Source organism: Polistes dominula, unplaced genomic scaffold, assembly GCF_049000335.1.
Source record: "Polistes dominula isolate Pdom_NZ unplaced genomic scaffold, Pdom_raw_medaka contig_29, whole genome shotgun sequence".
In the NCBI taxonomy this organism is placed as follows: domain Eukaryota; kingdom Metazoa; phylum Arthropoda; class Insecta; order Hymenoptera; family Vespidae; genus Polistes; species Polistes dominula.
In genome coordinates this window covers 72,623-97,800 of record NW_028300865.1, presented here as the reverse complement: position 1 = coordinate 97,800, position 25,178 = coordinate 72,623, and the positions used below count along the sequence as shown (strand labels likewise).

The following is a 25,178-nucleotide window of genomic DNA, read 5'->3' as shown; positions in this document are numbered from 1 at the left end:
TAAATTCGAAACTTTGTTTTAAATAATGTCTTAGAAGAAATTTCAATGATTGTATATATGTAAATATATATTTTTTAATTTTTTCTATGTGTCACCAACGAGCGCGCCATTTACACGTTTCTCGTATTTTTCTCTTTTATACTTTTTTATTATTTTATTTAATATTTTTTCTTTCTATTCCTTTTATTTATATCCGTAACAAGAATCTCAACATATTTTCTCAATCCTATTAAATCCTTGAAGAGTGAAAAAGAAGTTGTATTGTACATAGCACGTGTTGGATTATATTCGTACTTTTTTTTTTTTTTTTTTTTTTTAATACTGTGTGCTGCAAAGCGGATGTGACGACATCATCAACTACGACAGAACCAGTATTCCGTCTGTATTGAGATGTATGTACATATATATACATATACATTATATATATATATATAATTTATTCGATTACTAGGTTCGCTTTTCCTTTTAAATAAAATATATATATATATATTTTCAGTACGATCAAATTTTAACGAAAAATTATCGGTGGTCCCGACAACGTGGGTCCGACATTTTGTTCTCACTGTAATTTTCCCTTTCACGCAAAAGCAAGCATCGAAGGTTTTCGACGATTAAATATTATACTTTCATCGATAGTTTGACGAAAACATATGCGATAAAAAAAAATAATCGTTATACTTTTCAAATATTTCAAAATTGTTCGTAAGATAATACTAGAAAGGAATTCAAGGAACACATGGTATAAAACAAAATGGTCTCGTTCGATTTCTAAATTCGAATTAGTTATATACAAAAGCTCCGAAATATGAATATAAATTATCGTTTCGATTAGTAACAAATTATATTATTTTATTATAATATTAATATTAACACTAGATATACCAGACCAGTCATTTTGATTGGTCGGTCCATTTTAATTCAAAATTTCTACTTTATGCAACATTTGAGTTCTGTAAATAATTTAAAAATGTCTATAAATCCATTTATCTATTAACATTATTATTGTTAAACATTTTTCGTTATTTTTTAAAAGTGAATAAAGAATGGAAGTCTTATAAAGTATTTTTTTGTATACACCAGTCATTTTGACTAGTGTGGTAGAAATAGGGATATTGAAAATGGTGGTATATCTAGTGTTAATACGCGTGTCTTTTAATAATCTTTTTTATGTTCATTCCTACGTTTCGAAAGAACGTAGAATTTTCTTGTTTTCATTTTCTTTTTCTCTTTAAAGAAGGAAAAAAGAAAAAAAGAATAAAAAAAGTAAAAAATGCCAAATAAAGTTCTTCATCATAGTGTTTTTTCGGTTGTTTCAAAATTGAACTTTGTGAGACGGGTTATGTTTCTTCCTTCTCTCTTAGCACCACGTCTTCGTCTTCGTCTTCGTCTTCGTCTTCGTCTTCGTCTTCGTCTTCGTCGTCGTCGTCGTCTTTCTCGTATAAGAAAACCGCATGCGCCGTGAACGGTCTTTAGAGAACGCCATGGGGTCATGGCCGAGGAACGTATATCGGAGTCCACGCATACACACACACACACACGCGTGCTGTGTCTCCTCTGTTGTATATATATATATATGTTTCTTCTTTCTTTCTCTCTCTTTCTTACTACGGTTATAGGACCTATGTTTTAAAAGCAGTTTCACAAGAGCATGCGTCGTCGTCGTCGTCGTCGTCGTCGTCGGTCGCGCCTGTGCAAAAAATATACTTTGTCTCTTTGGGCGGTAACCTTGAAAATTTATCTTTAACCTTACTTAATATATATATATGGTTTATTAAAGATATATTGTTATTATTCCAGTGATATCTAAGAATGATCCACCTCTTTCTCCTTCTCCAGTCCTCCATACGCACAATAATCACATTTTCTTATTTTATTCATTAATATAAAAAATATATTCATGGCAAAAAGATTTTTGTTATTGTATTATAAACGTTTCTTGTGACGTATATAGAATTTTTTAATGTAAGATTATAATTGCGAGGAATAATAATTGTAGATAACCCTTGAACACTTTTATAACGTTGGTTAGAGAATTGATGAATATCTTTATATACAATATATGGTTTCATTTGAGAATACAGGTTTTGAAAATGAGTATAATTTAGAAATAAAATTGAATACTTGTTGATAAGTATGTAAATTTTTAATGAATGTATATAGAGACAGTAAATTGCAGGAAAGTAATTGATTGTTTCTACTGTTAATTTGATATAATTATTATTTACATTTAATACACAATTATTTATCAAATATAATATTATAATTATATTTGATAAATAATAAAATCTTCTTACAATTGAATTTACATTGATGATTCATGATAGAAACAAAATAATTATTCAAAAAATTGAAAATTGCGTTTAAATATTCGATTTTGCTTAAACCATATGTTGAATTTGAAATGTTTGAAATATCAGGCCAAATCGTTTTCGTTCCTTCTGTCCAACCTGGTGGAAAGATAAGATAGGAGGTGGTATAGATAAAAAAAAGTAAGAAAGAAAGAAAGAAAAAAAATTCAACTACACATAAATATATATATATTATATACACATATATGTGCGTGTTACATTCATTGCAAATGCTCTTTTGAGATAGCTACCTCGACCTGCTTTTATAAAATCTTACTCAACTTACTTTCATGCATCGAATTAACTGGCATCTCGTGCTGCTGCTGCTGCTGCTGGTGGTGGTGGTGGTGGTGGAGTAGTGGTTGGGTGTTTGCTACCAGGAACCGTGATTCGTATTTTACGTGTTTTGTATTATTAGCTCGAAATTATTAATCTCTATATAGGATTTATTTGCTATGATCTTTAATTTTCTATTTTTTGGAAACCACAGATGTCTTTTGTTCTTTTCTGGAAAATAATACATGTAGGAAATATACAATGAAGATAATGTAAAAGAAAAAAAGAAGAAGAATAAGTTCATAATCCTCCCTGTTTCATAAATAATTATGACGATGATGAGGGAGGATACTTGTCATCATGTTCATCATTATACATATGAATCACATGACGACAAGTATCCTTCAAAATCGGTACGCACGCGTAGGTTAAATTACATGTGTAAAATGGTCCCTTAGTGCGCTTGCTCAGTTGCACGACCGGCGAACGAACAGAACTAATTTAAGAAATCCTATGTCGCGAAGTCTGTTGGTGTGTTGTGTGCGCCAGTTCACAGGTTAAAATAGATACGTGAAAGCCGTTCGGGGGATACCTTCCAAGTGTTTTCCAAAGTGTTCTTTAGTTTCCTACTAACTTTCTGCCAACGGATTCTTCTTAGGTTCTTTTTTTTTTTTTTTTTTTCCTTTTTCAACGATTATCATATACAACTAAGAATATATTTTTTTTAATTTCCATATATATAGATAAATGTATGTATGTGTGTGTATTTATGATATCTGATATGATAATCGTTAAAGAGACATTTTAGAGACCACCATTAGGTATAGATATTAAAAATATTTCCTCGTTAATGACTGTCTGTTCAAAGTTTCTATTTTGTTCATTTAGTGAAAATGTAATGTAGCAACAACATCAGAAAGAACAACTTGTATTTTCTTTGAACGACAATCGTTGTTGTTCATCAAGGAAATCTTGAAATTCGTGTGCTCGTGGTTGCACACTACCGTTTTTGGCTCGGATCTTTGGTTTATAAATAAATTTTAAATTCGATGTTTCTAGTCTCTAAGAAGTGAGAGTGAGAAAGAGAAAGACACAAATCAGTGAAACTTGACTTTTTCTTTTTCTTTTTTTTTTTCCGTGCCATCGATTTAATATCGTTAGAACAATGTAAATCTTCAACTAAATAATGTGTCGTATTTTATATTATTTATGTGTTTTGTGTGCAATGAATGTGCAATTACAAATTTAGTAACAAAAGGACATAGTTTTTTTTTTTATTTTTTTTTTATTTTTTTTTTTTGGAGACTGTGATACAAACTGAAACAACAACAACAAATCTTTGTTTTTATGACTCTGTTAAGAGTAAGAAATAATAAGGAAATTGTTGAAAAAGAAATCAAATAAAATGAGTAGTAGAAATCGTGCTAGCAGCGGCTCCAGGTCAAGGAGTCGAAATCGACGTGGTTCCAGAGATCATGGTACATCATGGAAAATGTTCTATTTCCTCCTTTGAAATCACCTCATTAACACTTGATGATATACCACCATTTTCAGTATTTCTACCGCTATTCTAGTCAAAATGACTGGTGGTGTATAAACAAGAATGCTTTTTGAGCTTTGCTTTCAGTCTCTTTATTTACTCTTCAAAAATAACACAAAATGTTAAACAATAATAATTTTAATAGATAAATGGATTTATAGACATTCATTCAAAATGACTGGGGTGTCTGGTATATCTAGTGTTAAAAAGTAACAGTATTGTCTTGTTTCCGGCGCTTAAATTCATAGCTGCGCTTAGAGACGTCACAGTTTTCTAAACTTCCTTAATTAACTAAAAATATAATCTTGCAATATTTAGTATGTTACGTTACGCGTCTAATAGGCGTCTAGTAGGACAATCGAATGCGCATCGCCCGAAGAGACAATTCAGTGTGGGCCACCGGTGGTACACGCATGCGTAAACGTCTTAATAATGGTAATGGGGGTTTGAAGACGGTGGAGTGGTGGGAATAAATTCATATATCTAACAATAGTGAATCAATTTCTTGTGATATTATTCAACTATTTTGAGTTAAGAATTAATTTCAATATATACATATATTTATAGTTTAAATAAATCATTGAGAATATTTGTAAGAACATGAATTGGGTAAGGGGGAAAAAATGGTCACAAATTTGGTATAAACATTATTATAAAATACGTTTAAATAGAGAGAGAGAGAGAGAGAGAGAAAGAGATAAGTCCAAGTGTAGAAAATCAAACTATGTATGTGTTGTAGGTAGTGTGTATTCTTTGCTCTGTGTCTATAATTATCTTTGGCTGTTGGCCGGAATACTCACTTTTCTACCTTAGTTAGCCTGTGGGCCACTTCTCAATCCTTCTGCTATCGCAATAATTAACAATTTTTCTAACAACAATGAAAATAAATACTTTTTTTTTTTTTTTTTTTTAATAAAACAAACGTCTTCTCCCCTTTTTCCCCCTATGTAATATATACCAGTATTATTACCTGAAGAAATATGTTACTTAATTGAATTTTTCTTTTGTTTGTTTGTTTTTTAAGGTAAAGTGATGCAAAAACAAAAGAACAAGAATAAACTCAAGCCACGAGATTTGAATAGAAAGGGGGCCGAAAAAGAAGGCACCGATATGGATGCCTTTATGAATAAATTAGACAATAAAATAACATCTGCTAAGGAGACATTTGTAACGAAAGAAAATAAAGATTTTGCAAATATCGAAGAAAATGCTAAAGACAATAAGGACACGGATAACAAGGAGTCCTCAACGGAAAAAGAAACAACAACAACAATAACAACAACGACGACAACGACATCAAATGCTGTATATTGTAAAACTAGCAAAAACCCGGTAAGAGATGTTGAACAAGAAAGTAACAATGAACAGCTAGCTCAAGCAACTAATATTGAAAGAAGTCAAGATGACAAGGAGGTGTGTAATACAGAAGTATCTTCAAACGTTGAAGATCATTCACAAATTAATGTAACATCTCCAATAACGACGTGTAGTAATGCCCAAATAAAGTCAGTTCCTAATAATGATGTAGTTGATCATGCAATAGTTGTTGTTAAGGATAACATTGATGTAGAAACGATAGTTGCACAAAAAAATGAAGAGAACACTAAAATGTCAACGTTACAACAACAACAACAACAACAATCATCATCACCTGACGAAGAAAAAGTTGTTCCATCTGTGCCAACTGTGGAAAAATCAAACGAATCAAGTGAACAGCAACAGCAACCACAGCAGCAAACGACACAACAATCCACTCCGACATCACCAACGACGGTTGATGCATCCAAAAATTCGATAACACTAAAGTATACATACAAAGACGATCAATGGAGTCCTATTAATAAAGATGGTAAAAAGGTTTATGATCGTGAATTCTTGATACGACTTCAAGATGATCCTAATAGTAAAATTAAACCTAACAATTTACCAGATTTAGAAGTTGTTTTAAAAGATAATAAGGTAAACAATTAATTTTATATACATATATATATATGTGTGTGTGTAATAATTTATCATTAATTTTATATTATTACATTACGAAGATTATATTTAATGTTTTCCTTGTATAGAATCGCCCTCCAATGGATTTCCGATCGTTTAAAGATACAAGCATGAGCAGACCGGATTCGTTGTTCCCTGTATTTGTGAAATCATCGGGACTTGCACGTGGTGTGGTAAGTGTAATATAATAAGAGCGATACACATATTTTTCTATTGTAAAATTTAGTATAATAATATTATTTATAATGATGAATTATATGAAAAAATGAAAGTAGTGGACCGATGATTGAGTGTGACGGAAAATATATTGATATTCTGAATGAACAAATCTGTTGTATTATGTTTATATATGTGTGTGTTTTGTTTAAATAAGATTTTGTTAAATTTGATTTTAGCCACCTGCAAACCGAAAAAGTCTTCCACCAGGGAAACCTAAAACAAATAACCAAAAGAATATGATTCATCTTTCTTTATCTCTTCGAGAAGATGTAAAATTAAGAGAGACAGAAAATGCTTGGAAACCGGCTAGATTGAAACAACTCGATTTAAGCGAAGAAGAAGCTAAGACGTTACAATTATACAAACGTGTAAGAAGCGTCTTAAACAAACTTACTCCTCAAAAATTCAGCACTTTAGTAGATCAAGTTCGCGCTTTGAACATTGATACGCAAGAGAGGTTGCAAGGCGTTATCAACTTGGTCTTTGAAAAGGTAACAACATTGAAATTATAATGTACATCAAATAAATGATAACATTGATAAGACAAATCTTTTGATTAAACTATTCTTTCTATTATTCAGGCTGTCGACGAACCCAGTTTTTCTGTTGCGTATGCGTTAATGTGTAAAGAACTAGCTATGATGGAGGCATCTGGCGGTGACAAAAGTGGCACTAAGCCGACAGAAAGTTCTGTTAATTTTAGAAAACTGATAGTCAGCCGATGTCAAAAGGAATTCGAAAAGAATCCACTTGATGAAGTTACGAGAACTAACAAGCTCAAAGAAATTGATGAATGTACCGATCCCGTAAGTTGATGAACTTTTTAACATATATATATATATATATATTTTTTATAAAATTGAATCTTTTTTTCTTTGATACATAATATATTTACACATTGATATGTGTTTGTAGGAAAAAAAAGAAGGACTTGCTTCTTCAGCTCGAGGAGGAAGAACGTAGAATAAGAATTAAATCTGTAGGAAATATTCGGTAAGTAAAATTTATAATAAATGACGTAAATCGTTTCGAGGGGAGCTAATATCAAACAACGTTGCTTTTCATTTGTTATAGATTTATTGGAGAACTGTATAAACAAGGTATGTTAACAACGGGCATTATGCATCGTTGCATAGTTCACTTATTAGACCAAAATGACGAAGACAGTCTGGAATGTCTATGTAAATTATTAACAACAATCGGAAAAGACTTAGAATCCAAGAGCAAAATGGAAGTGAGTAATAAATACTTTTTTTATATTTAATTAGGATGATGATAATATATTGTCATAAACAAAACGTATATTTTTGTCAATAGGAGATGCAAGATTATTTTTGCAAAATGTCAGAAATCGTTAGTCGACGTGGACAAAGTAAAATCAGCTCTAGAATTCGTTTTATGCTACAAGATGTTATTGACTTGAGGGCGAACAAATGGGTGCCAAGGAGAGATGATAGTAATCCTAAAACAATCGATCAAATTCAGAAGGAAGTTGAATCGGAAAGGCTTGATACACAACTCACGAATACTCCATTGAATGCACCTAGAAAAGATGATCGTAATGCTGATCGAAAAAGAAATCGTTAGTTAAATGACATTTTTATTATAATTTATCATGTATCTATATAACTTAAATACTGACAGTTGTATATAGCCTTATAGTAATTTTCAACTATTATTTTGTAATATGTAGAATTTTTTTTGTTAATAAATTAAAATTTCAAATTTGGTAATTGATTAGTAGCAAGTAGAAACATAAAAAGATTATTGTAGTTGGTAATATATATATCTATCATGGCTTTTAACACAATTTTTTTGTTAATCTCAACTACAGTTTTTAATAACAACTAATATATTATTTATCTTAGATATCTAAGAAGTATTATTTAACAAATGAATGTTCGTATTGTAGGAGGATTTGGAGCCACCGATGAAGGTGGGTGGTGTCAAGCTGTAGGTAGAGCGAGACCACAAACTTATTCTGTTGAGACAGCAAAACTGAGACAAAAAACTGTAAGTAAAAAACTGTAAGTTAAGTCAGTCAATAAGAGACATTTTGTAATTTGTAAAAATAATCATTTTCTTTTCTTTTCTTTTTTTTTGTATAGACTCCAGTAGATGACCTTATCCTGGGTAGTAGAAACTATTTTATGTGGAAAACTTCGACAAATAACACCAAAAATTCAACCAACAAGTTTGCATTGCTTGAAAATATAAATACTATTGAACAAGACAGAAGAATGCCTCCTCTTCCTCTTTCTGGGTACATATTACATTTTTCTTTTAATGTCATATTTTGGATCAATTGATATTTAGAATATGATGATTCTCCATTACAGACTAGAGTTTCTGAATTCTTCTTCTACTTTTTATGATTATCAAATTAATCTGAAGTTATATTTTGTCATATATATATATATATATTTCTGAAATTTCTTGTTCAATTATATTAAGAATTTTTCTGTTTTTCTTTTTAACAAATATATTAGATCGAGATCTACTGGTCCCAGAGATTATGGACGGGATTATAAATCATCGTATGGTATGTATCATCAACAAATTATATTATTAATGAAAATGTTATCACTTGACTGACCGATCAAAACTAACAATTTAATTTCTAATTGAAATAAAATACAATGAAAAATATAAAATATATTGAACCCATATTCGGTTAGCTCAGTGTTAAACATTTATTTTTGGAAACTTCTTTAATCTATATATATTATTTGACATGATGATAAATTTAATTGAGTAGAAAACCTAAGAGAGGTTTACTGATTTGTACTTATAGCCAAAAGGATACTGAATCAATATATCAAATGATTCATTATAAATATAATGTAAAAAAAGAACTAATTTGATTAATTGATAATTTGATTTTGTAAACAGATGGTAGAAGTTCTCGAAATGGAAGCCACCAATTAAGTAGTGGTGGGGCATCATCTAGTAGAGAAAGTTCATTATTAGACAATGCTCAAAGTCAAAGTGTATCTATGCCAACACAGTCTTTGAAGTCGTCGGCATCGTCGCCACCTGTGACTAGTAATCAAAAACCTCCATTATCGGAAGAAGAATTTGACAAAGTTTTTAATTCCATACTAAAAGATTATCTAAGGGAACACAGTTTAGAGGTAAGTTTCTATTTCAATCGTACACACAAAGTTTTCATATTTTCTACATATATATATGCATTGTATATATATGCATGCCCCTTAGATCCATCTCTTTGACTTTTGAGAGATGCTTGAGTCATAAGCATGCTATAATACGCAATACCTTCTCTTTAATCCATCGTAGTAACAAAGTAAATTTATTTTACTATTATTTAGTGTTACTATAATTATTGAAGAGTGGACAGATCATTTATTTTAACATTTTAACATATTTTTATCACACGTGAACAGTGTTGTGTAATAACGTAGCATTATTTCAACGTATTAATTATGTTGAATTGGTTTTTTTTTTTTTTTTTTTTTTTATTTTCTTTGCAAATCTTAAAAGCAAGTATTATATTATATGAATATTTATTTATTATTCATCATCGTTGTTTATCCTTTACAGAATGCTATCTCTGACGTAATTCAAACTTTCGATAATACCACGTTTACTAAATTCGTACGTGAATCAATTAACTACGTTCTTGAAAAATCTCCCCCTGAACGAGAACGAGTTTCACGACTTATGTTAGAGTTGATTAAGAAAAATGTTATGCCTTTACAACATTTGAAAGCTGGGTAAGTTGTTTATTAACATTATTATATTTCTATATATTTCAATTAATGTTGATATATGATGATAAAATTCTTTTCGAGAAAAGATAAAAATATCTTGATGTTCTTTTTATAGCCAAAAGGATACTGAAAATATTGACAAAGAAAAAGATTTCTTTCTTTATAAAAGTTCAACTATTAATAATCGTAATTGTTCTTCTTCTTTTTTTCTAGATTCAGCGAAGTTTTGGAACTTGTAGATGACTTAATCATCGACATACCTAGGATTTGGACTTATCTAGCAGAAGTATTAAGTAAGTATATTATTTTTCTTAATAAACTGTACAATGCTTATAATGAAATAATTTAATATAATAAAATTATGATGACCTCATATAATACCATAGAAATACAACCATGCGGGTTTTTTTATAGCTCAACAGGCCTGATATGAAAATAAAATCAATAAAATGATTCGTTGTTATAAAATATATTATTCTAACCCAGGAATATTTGGTTTTTTCTTTATTTCAGCTCATCCATTAAAAGAAGAAATTATGCCATTATCTGAAATGAACAGTATATTTATAAGCTTAAAGAGTCAAGGTGGTGCAGGAAAACTTCTTGGAGAGTTATTAGCTAAATTATGTCAAGAAAAAGGATCCAAATGGGTTGCAGATAAATGGGACCAAAGCAGACTTTCAATAAATGATATTATCGATTCTGAAAGGGAAAGCATTGATAAGATTGCTAAGGAATATGTAAGATTATTTTGTTATTATAACAATTGCATTGTGTCATTCATTAATAGTAGTATTATGTTTCTTTAACTTATTCTAAATTATTTTTCCACTTTTTTTTTTTCTTTATTTAGCACCTAGAATTCCTGATTGGAGATTATAATAGTGCCAAAAGCTCTAACAAAGACGAGCTTAGTTTACAGCAGATACACGAACATCTAAGAAAGTTAATGAAGGAAAAGTCTTTCGATCAAATCAATAATTGGATAACAGTTAGTATTGTTTTTTTATTTTTCTCTATGGATAACTACAAAATAATATATTCTTTCTTTTTCTTTTTCCTTTTCTTTTTCTTTTTCTTTTTCTTTTTTTATTATTATAGGAATTTGTGGATGATAGAGTTAAGGATCCAAAATTCATAAGAATATTAATGACTGCCATCTTAGAAACATCAATAGGTATATATTATCATTAAAATGTTTATATTTTAATAACTCTTACATTATTACAAACATTTACTCGATTTTCTTCTCTTTATAATTACAATGGATAATTTATATATATATATATATATTTTTTTTTTTTGCAGTATCGTTTAATGATACGTGGAAATTAAACGAAAACACATTCAGTAATTTACAAAATTTGATTCATCGGTACGTCGATACCGACGAAGTACTAGAATTACAATGCTTGTATGCTATTCAAGCTTACATGACAAAAATCGAATTCCCCTTAGGTAAGTGTTTGGGTTATGTTGATCTTTGGCAAAATAAACAAAACATGTATATCTCTTTTTATATAATTTGTATGTTTTATAATAATAGGCATCCTTCGAAGCGTTATAAACAAATTATCAGGGGACAATATTATATCCTCCGATGCATTTCTGGCTTGGCAAAAGGGTGAAGACCCAGCAGAACACGAAGGTCACAGTGTAGCGATTATGACACTGACTGCATTCTTCACATCTTTACAAGAAGCTGATGACAGTTCTAGTGTTGAGGACGGAACGAGCAACGTAAATTCCGATCACTTTTGACGGTGCATTGTCTTAGAAGGAATAAAAACAGGACATTTTTTTCTCGAGTAAACAAACAAAAAGAAGAAAAAAAAAACAACTAAAGAAAGAAAATGAATAAACAATTATTTACACATAATACAAATTCTTTCAAATGACTATTATTTTTTTCAAATAGTTATTTGAAACACGCGACGGTCTTATCTAAAACTATATAATAAAATACAAAATTTTCAGAAAAGGAAACATAAAAAAAAGAAAAAGGAAATCAAATCACGCGAGAGAGAGAGAGAGAGAGAGTGAGAGAGAGAGGTTTTTAAATGAAAAATAATATAATCGTCGTCAATTATTCAATTAATTGATTATTGAAGAAGAAAACGCCGACATTATATATAATACTATATATATATATAGTATTGTCAAATTTTTATTTTTATTTGTTTACTTGTGCTTCATTATTTTCCTTTTTTTTTTTTTAGGCCTTATTATTTAAACTTTAAAACCATTTCAATGAATTATGTATAATAATTATCTTGCACATTTTTACCTCTGTACCATAATTATTAATTAATCTTTATATCATCGTTATTTATATAGCGTATTTTTTTTTTTTTTTTTTTTTTTTTTTAAACACGGTTATTATATATTCGTTTGTATTTGACAATATATCTTTTACTTCATTGATTTTTATAATCGCATCATTAAATTCTCTAGATTATATTTGTTACATTTATTATAATATTACAACACCTGTACGACGCACGTGCGCAGCTATCATTCGGTTGTATTCAGCCGCCCACCCCTCCCCCGGGTGTTTTATAATTTAAAACAAAAAAATGAAAGATAAGAAAATAAATTAGCTTATTTCTCGCAATATTAACTACTCTTCTAACAGAGAGAGGAGGAAGACGACACACACATTTATAAAATGAGCTAATTTAATCTTTTGTTTATACGGTCCTTTTTTCAATATTTCTAAATTTATTTCCAAGTTGTAAATTTTGCAGATATATTTAATTAATAAAATATTAAATTTCAAATATAACTTTTTATTTTATATCTCTAAACTCTTATTAATTGCTGTAAATGTAAATTTGTAACGTAATGAATAATTAATTTAATCTGTATAAAAAAGAAAAAACAGAAAAATAATCAATTCTTATTCTTATTCTTATTCTTATTATTATTATTATTATTATTATGATTAATTAGATTAATTATATATATATATTAATGAAATAATTTTACTAGTTAAATTATTATGTTACTTAGTTATTATTGAATATTAAAATTAACTGAGAGTGTAATAACGTCTTAAATATTATAAACGAAAAGAATTTTTGTATTTTTAATAACAATATAAATTAATGGTATTTATATATACATATATGTATTGCTAATAGAAAATAAGATTTAAAACACATCGCCATTATTCCGGTCCGTTTATATAATGACGACACACACACACACACACACACACACATATTGTACATAGATAAAGAAGATCATGAAAATTGATGCAAGATAATTATAATGATTCATTGAAACGGTTTTAAGATTAAAATAAATAAAGGAAGAAGAACAAAAGTAAATGAATAAAAGTAAAATATATATATATATATATATATATAGTATCAAATGATTTTTCTTATATCTCGCAAAGTGTTTTCTGATAATGGTCGATCGCTAAAAAAATAATAATAATAACGGAACTGAAAATATGTTATTTCTTAATTATGGGAAAAGAAAACAACAAACATTTGGTTTACGAATTTTGTGTTATATATATTTTTACTTACACATCAAAACGAACGAAGAGAAAAAAGAAACATTTACAACAATTAAAACCAAAGTGCTACTACACACAATGATATTTAGATTATAACAAATTGAATGAAGACAAGAAATGGGGGAAAACAATAAAACCAGCCACGAGCGGTCAATTTTAAACGAAGAAAAATTTCCACGATTTTACGAAGCTCCGATGATAAAATAGATGATAAAAATCAAGTCTGATGATACGAATAACAAATACAAAATGTGGTTCTTCCTATTATTTTAAAAATAAACGTTATTATACATACACTCACTCAACACACACACCCACACACACACGGAAATATAATAATGTGTATATCTTTGAAAATAACAAAATGTATCGTATTAAAAAGAAGATAAAGAAGAAGAAGAAGAGAGAAATAGAAGCAGCAGTGTTCAAACGCGATATAAGTAAAAAACCTAAAAAGGAAAAAAAAGGAAAAAAAAAGATACACAGAAAAAATTGTAGGACTTTATATAGCCTAGACAAAAAGTGTGCTAATGAAGAGATCAAATAATGGAAGAAGAAGAAGATGAAGAAGAAGATGGTGATGATGATGATGATATAATAATAGTGCATATTATAAAAGAAATGTGATGTGCATATTAAGGCGCTATTTTTTAACACTAGCTATTTACAACCAGTCTTTAAAGAAGAAGAAGAAGAAGAAGAGGAGCTAAGTATAATTAGATGGGAATGAATCGTTTGTGCATCATGTTCCATGTGACACACAATACAAACACATATAACACACACAACATAATCGGTGCACTTTGGAATTGTATAAAACTAATTACTTATATCGATTATAATGATATAATGTGCAAAATGATTCTCTCATTCTCAAAGTATACAATAACATTTATTATTCGTATGAAATGGAAAAAAAGTAGAATGAAGAAAATTGGTTTCAATTGCAATTTATACGTATGAATATAAACAACAAATAATAAAACTCAACTAGACATTGGAGTATTATTATTATACGAAATGAAACGAAACAAAACTAACAAAAATACCAACTCATGTTTTGTCGATAATTGTTGTCCGCTTAAAAAAAAAAAAAAAAAAAAAAAAAAAAACTGTCTATATCTCTGTATGCGAGAAAAAGCGTGATTGCTTTTTAAATTAAAAAAAAAAAAAATAAAAAAAAACATAGCGGCAGCACACACAACACACAATCAAGACGGATGATGATAATATAAACGTAAAAATAACGAGATCAAACAAACGAAACTAAAAAAAAAAAAAAAAAAAACCATAACCAAGAAAATCGAATGTGCTTTTTCATTCCTTATAAAAGAAAAAAAAAATATATAGTTTATTTTAACTTTTTTCTACGGATTTGACTTTCATAAAATATGTGCATGTTCTAACGAAAGAACGGAAAGACTATGTTTAATTATCTCTTAGGATAATATATATATATACATATACATATATATATATAGTATAATTGTTCATATATATAATTAAATATGTTGTACATAATAATTCGCTGGAAATATTATTATTCTACGGCGACTCTCACGATGAAGAAAAAAAGGGGGTTAGGGGAGGTGTTTATTATTAAGGGTCCGACAGATATTATCATTGTTATTTTATATGTATATATATATATACATATATATATATATATACATATGAAACTATACAAAGATTATATCTTATTTGTCACTTAAGGTAATTCTTAAGTATATTATTATTATATTATTATTATTATTCCTTTTTCGCATGTCAGCGGTTCTCTTCTTTCTTATATATAAGTTTATTATTATTATTATTATTATTATTTGGATAATGTAATTTTGTGTAGTTTTTTTCTTTTGTTTTTTTTTTTGCGTTGGAGAACCGCTTGTGCGTAATTGTTATAAATTAAATATCATTTTTAGCAATCGCTTTATTTTTTCTTTCTTTATTTATTTCTTTATTTCATTTCATTTAATTTCTTTTTTTTCTTCTTAATATAATGTTGATAAATTTTTCTTTATAATTGTATAAAATATATTATAATCATGATATTTGTTTGTCATCGTTAAAAGCATGAAAAAAAGGAGAGGATACAAGTGATAACAGAGAGTAGTAGTTAGTTTATGAGAGAAACAAATGGACAAAAGAGATCAGATTTTTCCTCTTTTTTCTTTTTTATCTTTTTTTCAACTTCATCTATTGTAATAAAAATGAGTATATATTCGTTTGATCGAATTCGTAATAAAAAAATAAAGAAATAAAAAAAAAAAAATCGTAACAGAGAAACAATGGCACCAGTGCTAATAAAAAAAAAAACGATCGACAAGAATTTAGCATGATTATATAAAAACTACTTGCATACATACACCCACGTGTCTCTCCTTGAATGAACACATTCTACTTTATACACCTGGATAGAATGTATCGTTTGACGAGACAACCAACAACAACAACAAAATGTATAATTCAATTTCAAGAAAGAAATAAAAAAAAAAGGAAGGAAACAATAGGCGTGAGCTATATAATATAGATAAATAAAAATTATACTAATTTATAATTAATTATATAAAATGGTGATGAGAGATGGTGATGATGATGATGATGATTAGGATAAGAGGACGTGTTTATTTATATAACACGTGGAATATAAATTGGATGCACAGAGAGAGAGAGAGAGATAGATAGATAGAAAAAGAAAGAGTGTGTGAGATAAAAAAAAAGGAGTGTATGAGAGATGGTAATTTAGTGTACATAAATAAGTAAATAATTAATTAATTAATTAATTAAATAAATAAATAAATAAAATAATGTAAGCTCCGATTGTAAAACAACTAAATAGGCTGGAGATTGGTAGGAATGCGATTATGGTCTTTCGTATATCGTTATACATAAATAAGACCATCGTGCTATAAACAAATAACGCGTATGATGAACACTTGCATATATATATATATATAACATGTGTACTTAGGGGTACATATTTATACACATTAAAAAAAAAACATGACGATACACACACACACACACACACTACACATAATACAATTGACACGCAAGAAGACAAATTTGGCATAATGATGATGAATATATATGTGTGTGTACATACATCATATATACATATGTATGTGTATGTATACATATGTATATATGTACATATATACATATTATATACATAAAAAAAAAAATATTACTAGGAACTTATAGAGTAAAAACAGACGACGCGAGTATACACATAAAAAAAAACTTCTATAATAAATATGCCTATGGAAAAAAAATAAAAAAAAATGAACAACTCCATGCCATATCGTTGTCAATTTATTTTTTGTTTTTCTATACGAACGTGTATGGGATTTGTAAACGTATATATATATTTTGACTAGAATTTATTTTCAATTTTAATTGTTATATATGTAGATAATAGTAGACAGGAAGTAAAGGAGTGTATATTATTTTAAAAGTAAGTAACAAAATAATCCCACAAATTTTGTTAAATTTGATTTATAATCTTTATTTATTTCTAACTTATTAACAAATCTAACTTTGACTAGTTGAAATCTTTCAAAAGGACGTTACTTATCAATTTGAAATTTATTTTTTAAATGAAATAGGAAAAACAATCATTATTTGCAGTAATGAACTTTCCAATTCCTAATGTCAATTAATAATAATAATAATAATAATAATAATAAAGTATAGAAAAATTTCAATAGAAAGGTGCATAGAGAACCGGTATAAATAATCTTTTTTATTGTTCGTAATTACTTATTTAAATGGGGTGGGCGGGATGTACATTTTCTTACACCAGATAGCGCCACGGTATAAGAGTAGTGACCGATACGTAGATTATAGATACGACTATAAGTGTTTAGGTTGTTTCGTATTATTCGTATATCACCTTGTTACTATTAAAACATTTACATATCGGACGTGTTAACTTTAATTCTTATTTAAACATTAACGATAGTGATTTTATTTTTGATCTTTTTAAAAATATTGTTTTTTAGGTTATATGTGTATTAGAAGTAGTATTTTAATCGCACCACTTATATCCGATGATATAATGATGATTATGATGATGATCGTCATAATAAAGCAAAAAAGTGCAAAAGTGTATTAAAGATTGGAGAATGAATAAGTGTGCAAAATTATTAACAAATTATTAACAAATTATTAACAAATTATTATTTGAAAATACCGAATAAAAGGAATCGCGCATGGTATCGATTATCTCACGTCTTGAATCGTTTGTTCTTTGTTTTAAATATATAATGATCTCGTGACATGTACAAAGAAAAATTATTTAAGTTTTATTTTTTACCGAAACACCGTTCGTTCGATTGTCCTGTAAAATAATGAAAAAAAAAAGTTAACGACAAGAAATACATAATAAACGTAGGTAGACAAAAATATTGTCAATAATTTTTGGTTTAGTAGTCAAGAGTAATAATATTGTTCATTAAAATAAAAACAAACAAAATATACAAAAAAACAAAACTATTTGAACCGATTGAATTTCAGAGAGAAGACTGTTTATGGTGCGTGTGTGTATGTGAAAAATTCAGTATATTTAATATAATGTTGGTTAAACGCTCAACTTATTATATTTAACACTCGTGCACTCGTGTTGGTCATAAGAAAACGATCACGCGTTTAGCTATATATATTTATATATTCTTATTTAACGTTGTTTTTAATCATTCTACAAATTATAATGCGTTTTTAGTATACTATTAACAACGCGATATAGTAGAAGAGAGAGAGAGAGAGAGAGAGAGAGAGAGAGTATATTTTATAATCTGTTGTGTTGAGAGACCATCTTGAAATATATTTGTTCAGCCATTAAAAAGATGGCGCGAGAATGCACTGAGGAGGGTCTTGTGCTTTCAACAATGGTGGTAGGAGTTGAGGATCACGTGACACTTGCGTCGCAGGGCCGCTTGTCGCGCGACCATCCGAGGCCAGCCATTTTGATTAGTAACATGGCGTCAGCGGAGATTAATATGGCGTCCTCGGACATAATAACCGAAGTCGAGCCAGAAATCCAGGAGGTCGAAATTGAAACAATACCGGTTGAAATACCTTGCGAGACGGTGGAAACGACTATAGAAGGGGACGATGGGCAGCCGATGATCGCATTGCAACCATTACCTGAGCCAGGCCGTGAAGAAATCATTCTACAGACGCAAGAGGAAATCGTCGGCGCCGATCCGCTAAGCGTGTACGATCAAATACCCGTACCGGAGAACGATATTTATGTCGAATCGAGTCCTGGACCATCGAGAAAGGGTACGAAGAAGGCTAGGAAAGGTGGAGCTGCCAGATATCGTACATCCGATCACGCAATATTTGGTGAGATGGGTTCGGAAACGAAAACAAGAAAGTGGGAGCAGAAGCAAGTGCAAATCAAAACCCTGGAAGGTGAATTTTCGGTGACGATGTGGGCATCTGGTACTGATGATGGTAAGTTTTCCATTAATTTTCTTCTTCTTCTTCTTCTTCTTATTATTATTATTATTATTATGATTATTATTTTATTACTAAATGAATCCTCTTATATTGAATGTTATTTCTTCACAATTGCTTTTTATATATAAACTCGCCGCCTATCTGCTTGTGTTTCTAACGGCTATAATATACCCCAATGCACGACAGCGTTAACGTACTTCCGGTAGGTCGACCAAATCGATACTTCAATTTCGTTTGCTTAAGCTCAAAAGAATAACTTTTCTTGGTTTGCACGATTATTCCTTTCGTCGTAGTCACAACGTTGACAGTCTGCGTTGTTTGTTTTGATCGAAGGAACGCCATTATGCTGCCAGGGGGCAGCCATATTTTGAAAATGGCTTCTTTTGCTTAATTTACCTCTTGAGGAGTAAAATGGCGTCGGAATGTCGTTCTACGCGTAATGGAGCTCTTTCCCCCTGCCCTCTCTCTCTCTCTCTCTCTCTCTGCCCATTGCCCACTCCCCACTCCACACACCGTCCCTCTCTCCTATCTCTTTCGATCTTTAAATGCGTTTTTCCCTATATTCAATTTTCATTTATTTTTTTTTCTATATTAATTATCGCGTCCTATTTCCTTTTTTCTTTTTTTCAGTATTTCTTTTTTTCTATTCCTCTTTTAACTTGTTTAGAATATCATCCTCCTTTAGTCATTGTTAACGAAAAAGATTATAACGCTATAGGAAAAAAGAAAATAATGAATGAAAAGAATTAAAAGAGTATATTTTTCAGTTACATATGAAAGAAACAACGTACCTTTTTTATATCCTTTCTTATTTGCAGATATTTTGATAACCTGTTAAGACGATCTTTATCCAAGTAAATTGATTAAGTATGCACAGACAGTTTTTTCTTTTTTTTTTTCTTTTTTTTTTTTTTTGAAAATATTTAGAAGAAGCTATAGGCTATTAATTCATTTACAAGAGATTGAGAATCATTGTAGACAGAATTTAATAATACATTAGAATAACGAAAGGTATCGTAATAATTGATGATTTATCCGATGTTACAGATGAAGGCTCTAATCCAGAACCTGATCCAGATTTCACTGAATATATGACTGGCAAATCAAATACAAAGTTTAATCATTCTGGAAGTTCTGTTTCCGATGGAATGCCTGGTCTCGATTTATCAGATCCTAAACAGTTAGCAGAATTTGCCAGACCTGGTCATAAATTGAAAGTACGCAAGCCACCCGTTATGGATGGCGTAGAACGCACAATTGCTTGTCCTCACAAAGGCTGTTCTAAAATGTTTCGGGACAACAGTGCTATGCGTAAACACTTACATACGCATGGACCTAGAGTACATGTATGTGCAGAATGTGGGAAGGCATTTGTTGAAAGTTCCAAATTGAAGAGGCACCAGTTAGTGCACACCGGGGAGAAACCTTTTCAATGTACATTCGAAGGTTGTGGCAAAAGATTTAGCCTCGATTTTAATTTGCGTACCCATGTAAGAATCCACACGGGTGACAGACCATATGTGTGTCCATTTGATGGATGTAGCAAAAAGTTTGCACAATCTACGAATCTTAAATCACACATATTAACCCATGCCAAGGCTAAGTAAGTTTAACACTTTTCTTTTTTACGACATTTTTCTTTAAATTAGAGATACATTTCGTATATTATAAACATGCATTATATCTATATATATATCTATATATATAAATCGTAGATCGCGGAATACCATTGGAAGACAAGTACAACAAATTCAACTTCAACAACCTCAATTCGTCCAAGTGGAGGTTGCGGATGTGGATAATCAACAATTCATTGTCTATGCTGATTAGCCCCCCCAAATATTGATCTCGTATCCCAGTGAATCTATTATGGAATATCATAACCACTAATTATTAACATAAGCAGTGTAAATATTTTCAAGATACAGCAAGCGGCAAAGGAAAATCAGTCCGTAAAACTATTAGTTATGGTAAGAGAATGAGTTGTTAATTAAATAAATAATTAATACCTCTGTGCTTAGATATGGATTAACTAAAAAAACACAGAGAGTTATTGCGCTCTCCAAAACTCATTGATAAAAACAGTGTGTACTTTTTAAGACAATGCGAGGTGAAACGATGCACATTGCTCTGTGCTAAGTCAGACTTTTTAAAAAAAAGAAGAAAAAAAAAAAAGAAAAAGAAATCTAGTGCGCCGTCGTAATGTGTAACTGTACATATTTATAATTAAAGTAAAATATTGTATACAGTATATTTTGGAGAAATTCAAATGAAGAATAAACCCACAAAATACATTTGTTCTGTTAGACTCTCAATTGTACCATTTTAGTACAACAGATCTTGTACGCCATTTACCGTAATATTGTCGCGTTGTCGACAATAATCTCGTGTTAGTTGTATTATCCTAAATTTAAAAAAAAAAAACAAAAAAAAAAACAAAAAGAAGAAGAAGGATGCATATTGTATTGTCAGCCTCGCAAAATGAATCGAAAGTTTAATCATCATTCGTGCAATAGTCATTTCGGAAATATGAAAAAGCTTTTAAAACAACGTACGAGTGTGTACATTCATAAAATCATATTTATAATTGTATTTTATGTGTTGTCGGATTGCAGAATAAAGCAATAGATATAGATAGTTTTAATATTAACTGTATTTAATAGTCTATGTAGCGTGCATTTTTCATTACACTATTATTCATAATAAATTGCATATCATAGTTTTATACATAGAGCAACACAACACATGCAGGCGGTTAAATATGCATATAATATATATATATATATATATATATAATTTAGCTTAATGACGATGATTATCGAATGGCGAAAAATTTTACCAACGAAACTTAATTTATAGATTTATAAATAATATTTGCTGTAAAGCACTTTCCTTGGGTACAATATGAATGTACTTTACAGAAATATCTCTATGGTTTTTTATAAATATATTCGTTTAACAGGAATAATTGATATAATTTGTATTTAGAAATGATAATTTTGAATACGAGCTTAAGACAATATTTTTTGCTATTATTATAGTTTTCAAGTATTTGCTCATATATTCAAAACTTATACTACATACATTAATATATATTTTATGTAGTACGATTTATAATATTGATAAGTTTTATATTTTAATAGGTTGGCTCACGCAGGGTGATTTTTTGTTTGTTTGTTTTTTTTCACAATTATTTGTTATGTCTCGTCGTATTTTACATTATTAAGCAAAGCAATTTTTCAATATTGCTTGCTAATGCTGGTAATTTACTTGTTCATAAAATCTAGTCACGAAATTTTTACTAATTTGGTTTCTTTTTTGTTTTTTTCTTTTCTTTTATTAACTTTAGTATATTTTGTATATATTTCGTTATTTTAGCCTAGGCTTTGCTATGTATATCTTGCACATAAATTTGTTATTTAGAATCGTTCGAATAAACAAAAGTTGTACTAAATGGTTTCATAGTATAAGCATAATAATTGAAAGGAATAATTAATCGTCGTCGATTTTTTTATTTTTTATTTAAACGGTATATTATTAACTATGTATACATAGACTCGATATTAGGGCAAAAATCTATTGGCAAAAATAACTGAATAATATTATTATTTAAAGCAACTTTTGTCTATAAAAATAATACTGTTATTTCTAATTTATTTGTTTAAACAATAATGATCATTTGATGCATCAATCGAATATTAATATTTTCATTATTATATTCTTTTCTATTGTCTTACAAATTTATTAAATAATACATTTATTTAGTATTATTATTCATAATAGAAAGTAACAATACGATGTGTGACTAAATGACCAATTTTGGAAAAGGAAAGAAAGGAAGAAGAAATAGAGGAATAAGTTAATTTTGTTGTTCTTGTTGTTCTTGTTGTTGTTGTTGTTGTTGTTGTAGTTGTAGTTGTGTAGTTTTTGTTGTTTATGCGAATAACGTTCCATGATTGTTGCAAATATTGTTGATTTGAAGTTTATTAATATCTTCCAGATCGACCATCTCTACCTTTGTCATCTCTTCCCTTTCGTCGATCCTTCGATCTTGATCTTCTATCCCTTGATCTTGATCTACGTTTTCTATCTCTACCACGTGATCTGGATCGAGATCTTGATCGGCCTTTGCCACCTTTTTTGCGACTATACAAATATCGTCGCAATTCACGTGAAATAGGTTTTAAGTGCATAAAATTACAAAATCCTGAACGCGTACACTCGCTGAAAATAGGATAAACACAAGGATTTCAACTATTATTAGGTTTAAGGGAATAGAAGATGTATTATTGATGATTTTGTTGGACATACCCCATTTCATATTGACGACAACAAGCTTCTCTGAAATCGGTTACAGGAGAAAGTTCAGCGTAAACTGGTCTTCCTCCAAACCATCTATTATTTAAATCGTTGACTGCTCTTTCGGCATCTTCCTCTCTTCGGAATTTGATGTACACATTACCGACTAAATGATCACCAAGGTTGTCACAAACATTCATCTCTTCAATTTCACCATATTTATCCTCACATTCTACAAACACATCTTCAAAAAAGTTATCGTAGTGTTCTTGCATTTCTTCATCTGATACGTTTGCCACTACTGCAATTGGATTAAAATATAACCTTAAGTAACATCAAGATTTTTCAATAAAGATAATATACTTATACATGTTTTTTTTTTTATATTATTTTTTTTTTTTTTTTTTTTTTTTTTTACTGTCTACGTACAATGAGAGCCATCTGCACTTTTTGCAGAATTTTGAGGATTTACATAAAGGTTTTGCAACAAACATGTCTAGAAAAGAAAAATATGATGTTGTTACTCAATTACATAAGTTATATACACAAGGGTTGATGAGCAAACAAAACAAAAAAAAAACAAACAAACTAATAAAATGAGTGTCTTGTACTTACTTGACTGAAAGTAGGTTTATTGTGAATTCTTGAACATCTATCACCGTGACGACAAGCACCAATTTTAAAATAAAATGAACAATTTACTCTAAAACAAACAATCAAATGTATCAATTAAGTGTTTAATATTGTATACAGAGTGTTAACTTAAAGTGTTAAAACGAAGCTTACTTGTCTTTTTCAGTACCAAATATGGATGCCAAATATTCCGCCATTACGTATTATTTCTTACGTTTAGATTTTAATTCTACAATCTAAACACGCTACAAACAACAGCTGGAATACATTGCATTTATCGCTCTTTCAGTTTATTATAAAATGGCGTCTTAGACCCAACCAGTCAAATAAATGGGATTGGTAAACGATCGAGTGCCATCTATAGATTTAAAAAAAAAACTATCACAATTAATACCATTCATCGATGTAACTAAAACTATTTGTTATTTTCCATATAAAACCTTTGAGAAGGCAACACAAAACATTAATTTCATATTTAAAAAGTACAAAGTGGCAATGATAAAAAATATCATAAATATAAAAAATAAAAAATATATAGAAAATTAGAAATACACTTTTCGTAGAAGAAATTTAATGTAGTTAGCACCGAGACCACCAGCTGGCGATTTCTACTGTCATGGCGTAAAGTACCTACTATCGCCCACTGGTGGTCACGATGCTAACTAACATGAATTTCTTATATAATGATTTTTTATAGAATTCTTTATTATTTGGATAAACGTTAGAGCGACATCTATAGATTTTAAATAAAACTTTTATAATTAATACCATTAGTCGATAACTAAAAGGATTATTATTTTCGATATAAATCGTTTGAGGGCACAACACGAACGTTAATTCGACATTTGAAAAGTAAAAAGTGGTAACTATTATTGTGTTCTACTTGACTGCCGGCAGGAAGAGAGATAAGCCATCGAGATATTAGATTGATGACCTTGTTATTTGATTATTTTTAAACTAACGTTCATATCTGTGATCGATTTTCAAAGTGAAATATATTTCTCCATATCACATAAATCATATATATAACATACGATCAACAAATACTCATACAACATGTGACAAATGAAATTTCATAAACTTAACGTTCAACAAATCACACAAAATTATCACATGCATTAATGATTATATAA

At 29.3% G+C, this 25,178-nt stretch overlaps 3 protein-coding genes and 1 long non-coding RNA gene across 5 annotated transcripts in view; 2 read left to right on the top strand and 2 right to left on the bottom strand.

Moving 5' to 3' along the window:
- The window catches only part of Eif4g (eukaryotic translation initiation factor 4 gamma), a 33,621-nt gene extending 16,677 nt beyond the window's left edge, over window positions 1-16,944 (top strand). For both annotated transcript variants that reach the window (XM_089170279.1, XM_089170274.1), the window contains exons 10-27: window positions 5,189-6,123; window positions 6,234-6,338; window positions 6,561-6,875; window positions 6,966-7,191; window positions 7,302-7,377; window positions 7,459-7,618; window positions 7,702-7,966; window positions 8,297-8,397; window positions 8,493-8,647; window positions 8,874-8,926; window positions 9,277-9,518; window positions 9,949-10,121; window positions 10,332-10,411; window positions 10,632-10,858; window positions 10,972-11,109; window positions 11,220-11,295; window positions 11,427-11,576; window positions 11,665-16,944. In XM_089170279.1, coding sequence (XP_089026405.1) covers window positions 5,189-6,123; window positions 6,234-6,338; window positions 6,561-6,875; window positions 6,966-7,191; window positions 7,302-7,377; window positions 7,459-7,618; window positions 7,702-7,966; window positions 8,297-8,397; window positions 8,493-8,647; window positions 8,874-8,926; window positions 9,277-9,518; window positions 9,949-10,121; window positions 10,332-10,411; window positions 10,632-10,858; window positions 10,972-11,109; window positions 11,220-11,295; window positions 11,427-11,576; window positions 11,665-11,879 — 3,692 coding nt within the window. In that variant the 3' untranslated portion in view covers window positions 11,880-16,944. The remainder of the gene's footprint in view (window positions 1-5,188; window positions 6,124-6,233; window positions 6,339-6,560; window positions 6,876-6,965; window positions 7,192-7,301; window positions 7,378-7,458; window positions 7,619-7,701; window positions 7,967-8,296; window positions 8,398-8,492; window positions 8,648-8,873; window positions 8,927-9,276; window positions 9,519-9,948; window positions 10,122-10,331; window positions 10,412-10,631; window positions 10,859-10,971; window positions 11,110-11,219; window positions 11,296-11,426; window positions 11,577-11,664) is intronic.
- Window positions 16,945-17,451: 507 nt separating this feature from the next.
- On the top strand, window positions 17,452-21,780 carry LOC107068294 (transcription factor YY2). Its single transcript, XM_015324514.2, has 3 exons — window positions 17,452-19,107; window positions 20,161-20,716; window positions 20,829-21,780. Exons 1-3 carry the CDS (start codon window positions 18,495-18,497, stop codon window positions 20,941-20,943), a joined length of 1,284 nt encoding a protein of 427 aa, XP_015180000.1. The 5' UTR covers window positions 17,452-18,494; the 3' UTR covers window positions 20,944-21,780.
- On the bottom strand, window positions 19,246-20,154 carry LOC149033734 (uncharacterized). Its single transcript, XR_016175963.1, has 2 exons — window positions 19,905-20,154; window positions 19,246-19,825 (listed from the first exon to the last, which is right to left on the bottom strand). It is a non-coding gene; the product is annotated as an uncharacterized LOC149033734 (long non-coding RNA).
- Window positions 21,781-22,272: 492 nt separating the features above from the next.
- U2af38 (U2 small nuclear riboprotein auxiliary factor 38) lies at window positions 22,273-24,375 on the bottom strand. The gene is made up of 5 exons (XM_015324522.2): window positions 24,199-24,375; window positions 24,028-24,115; window positions 23,842-23,908; window positions 23,425-23,713; window positions 22,273-23,337 (listed from the first exon to the last, which is right to left on the bottom strand). The coding sequence occupies exons 1-5, from the start codon at window positions 24,240-24,242 to the stop codon at window positions 23,100-23,102; spliced, it is 726 nt and encodes a 241-aa protein (XP_015180008.1). The 5' UTR covers window positions 24,243-24,375; the 3' UTR covers window positions 22,273-23,099.
- Between the last annotated feature and the right edge of the window lie 803 nt (window positions 24,376-25,178).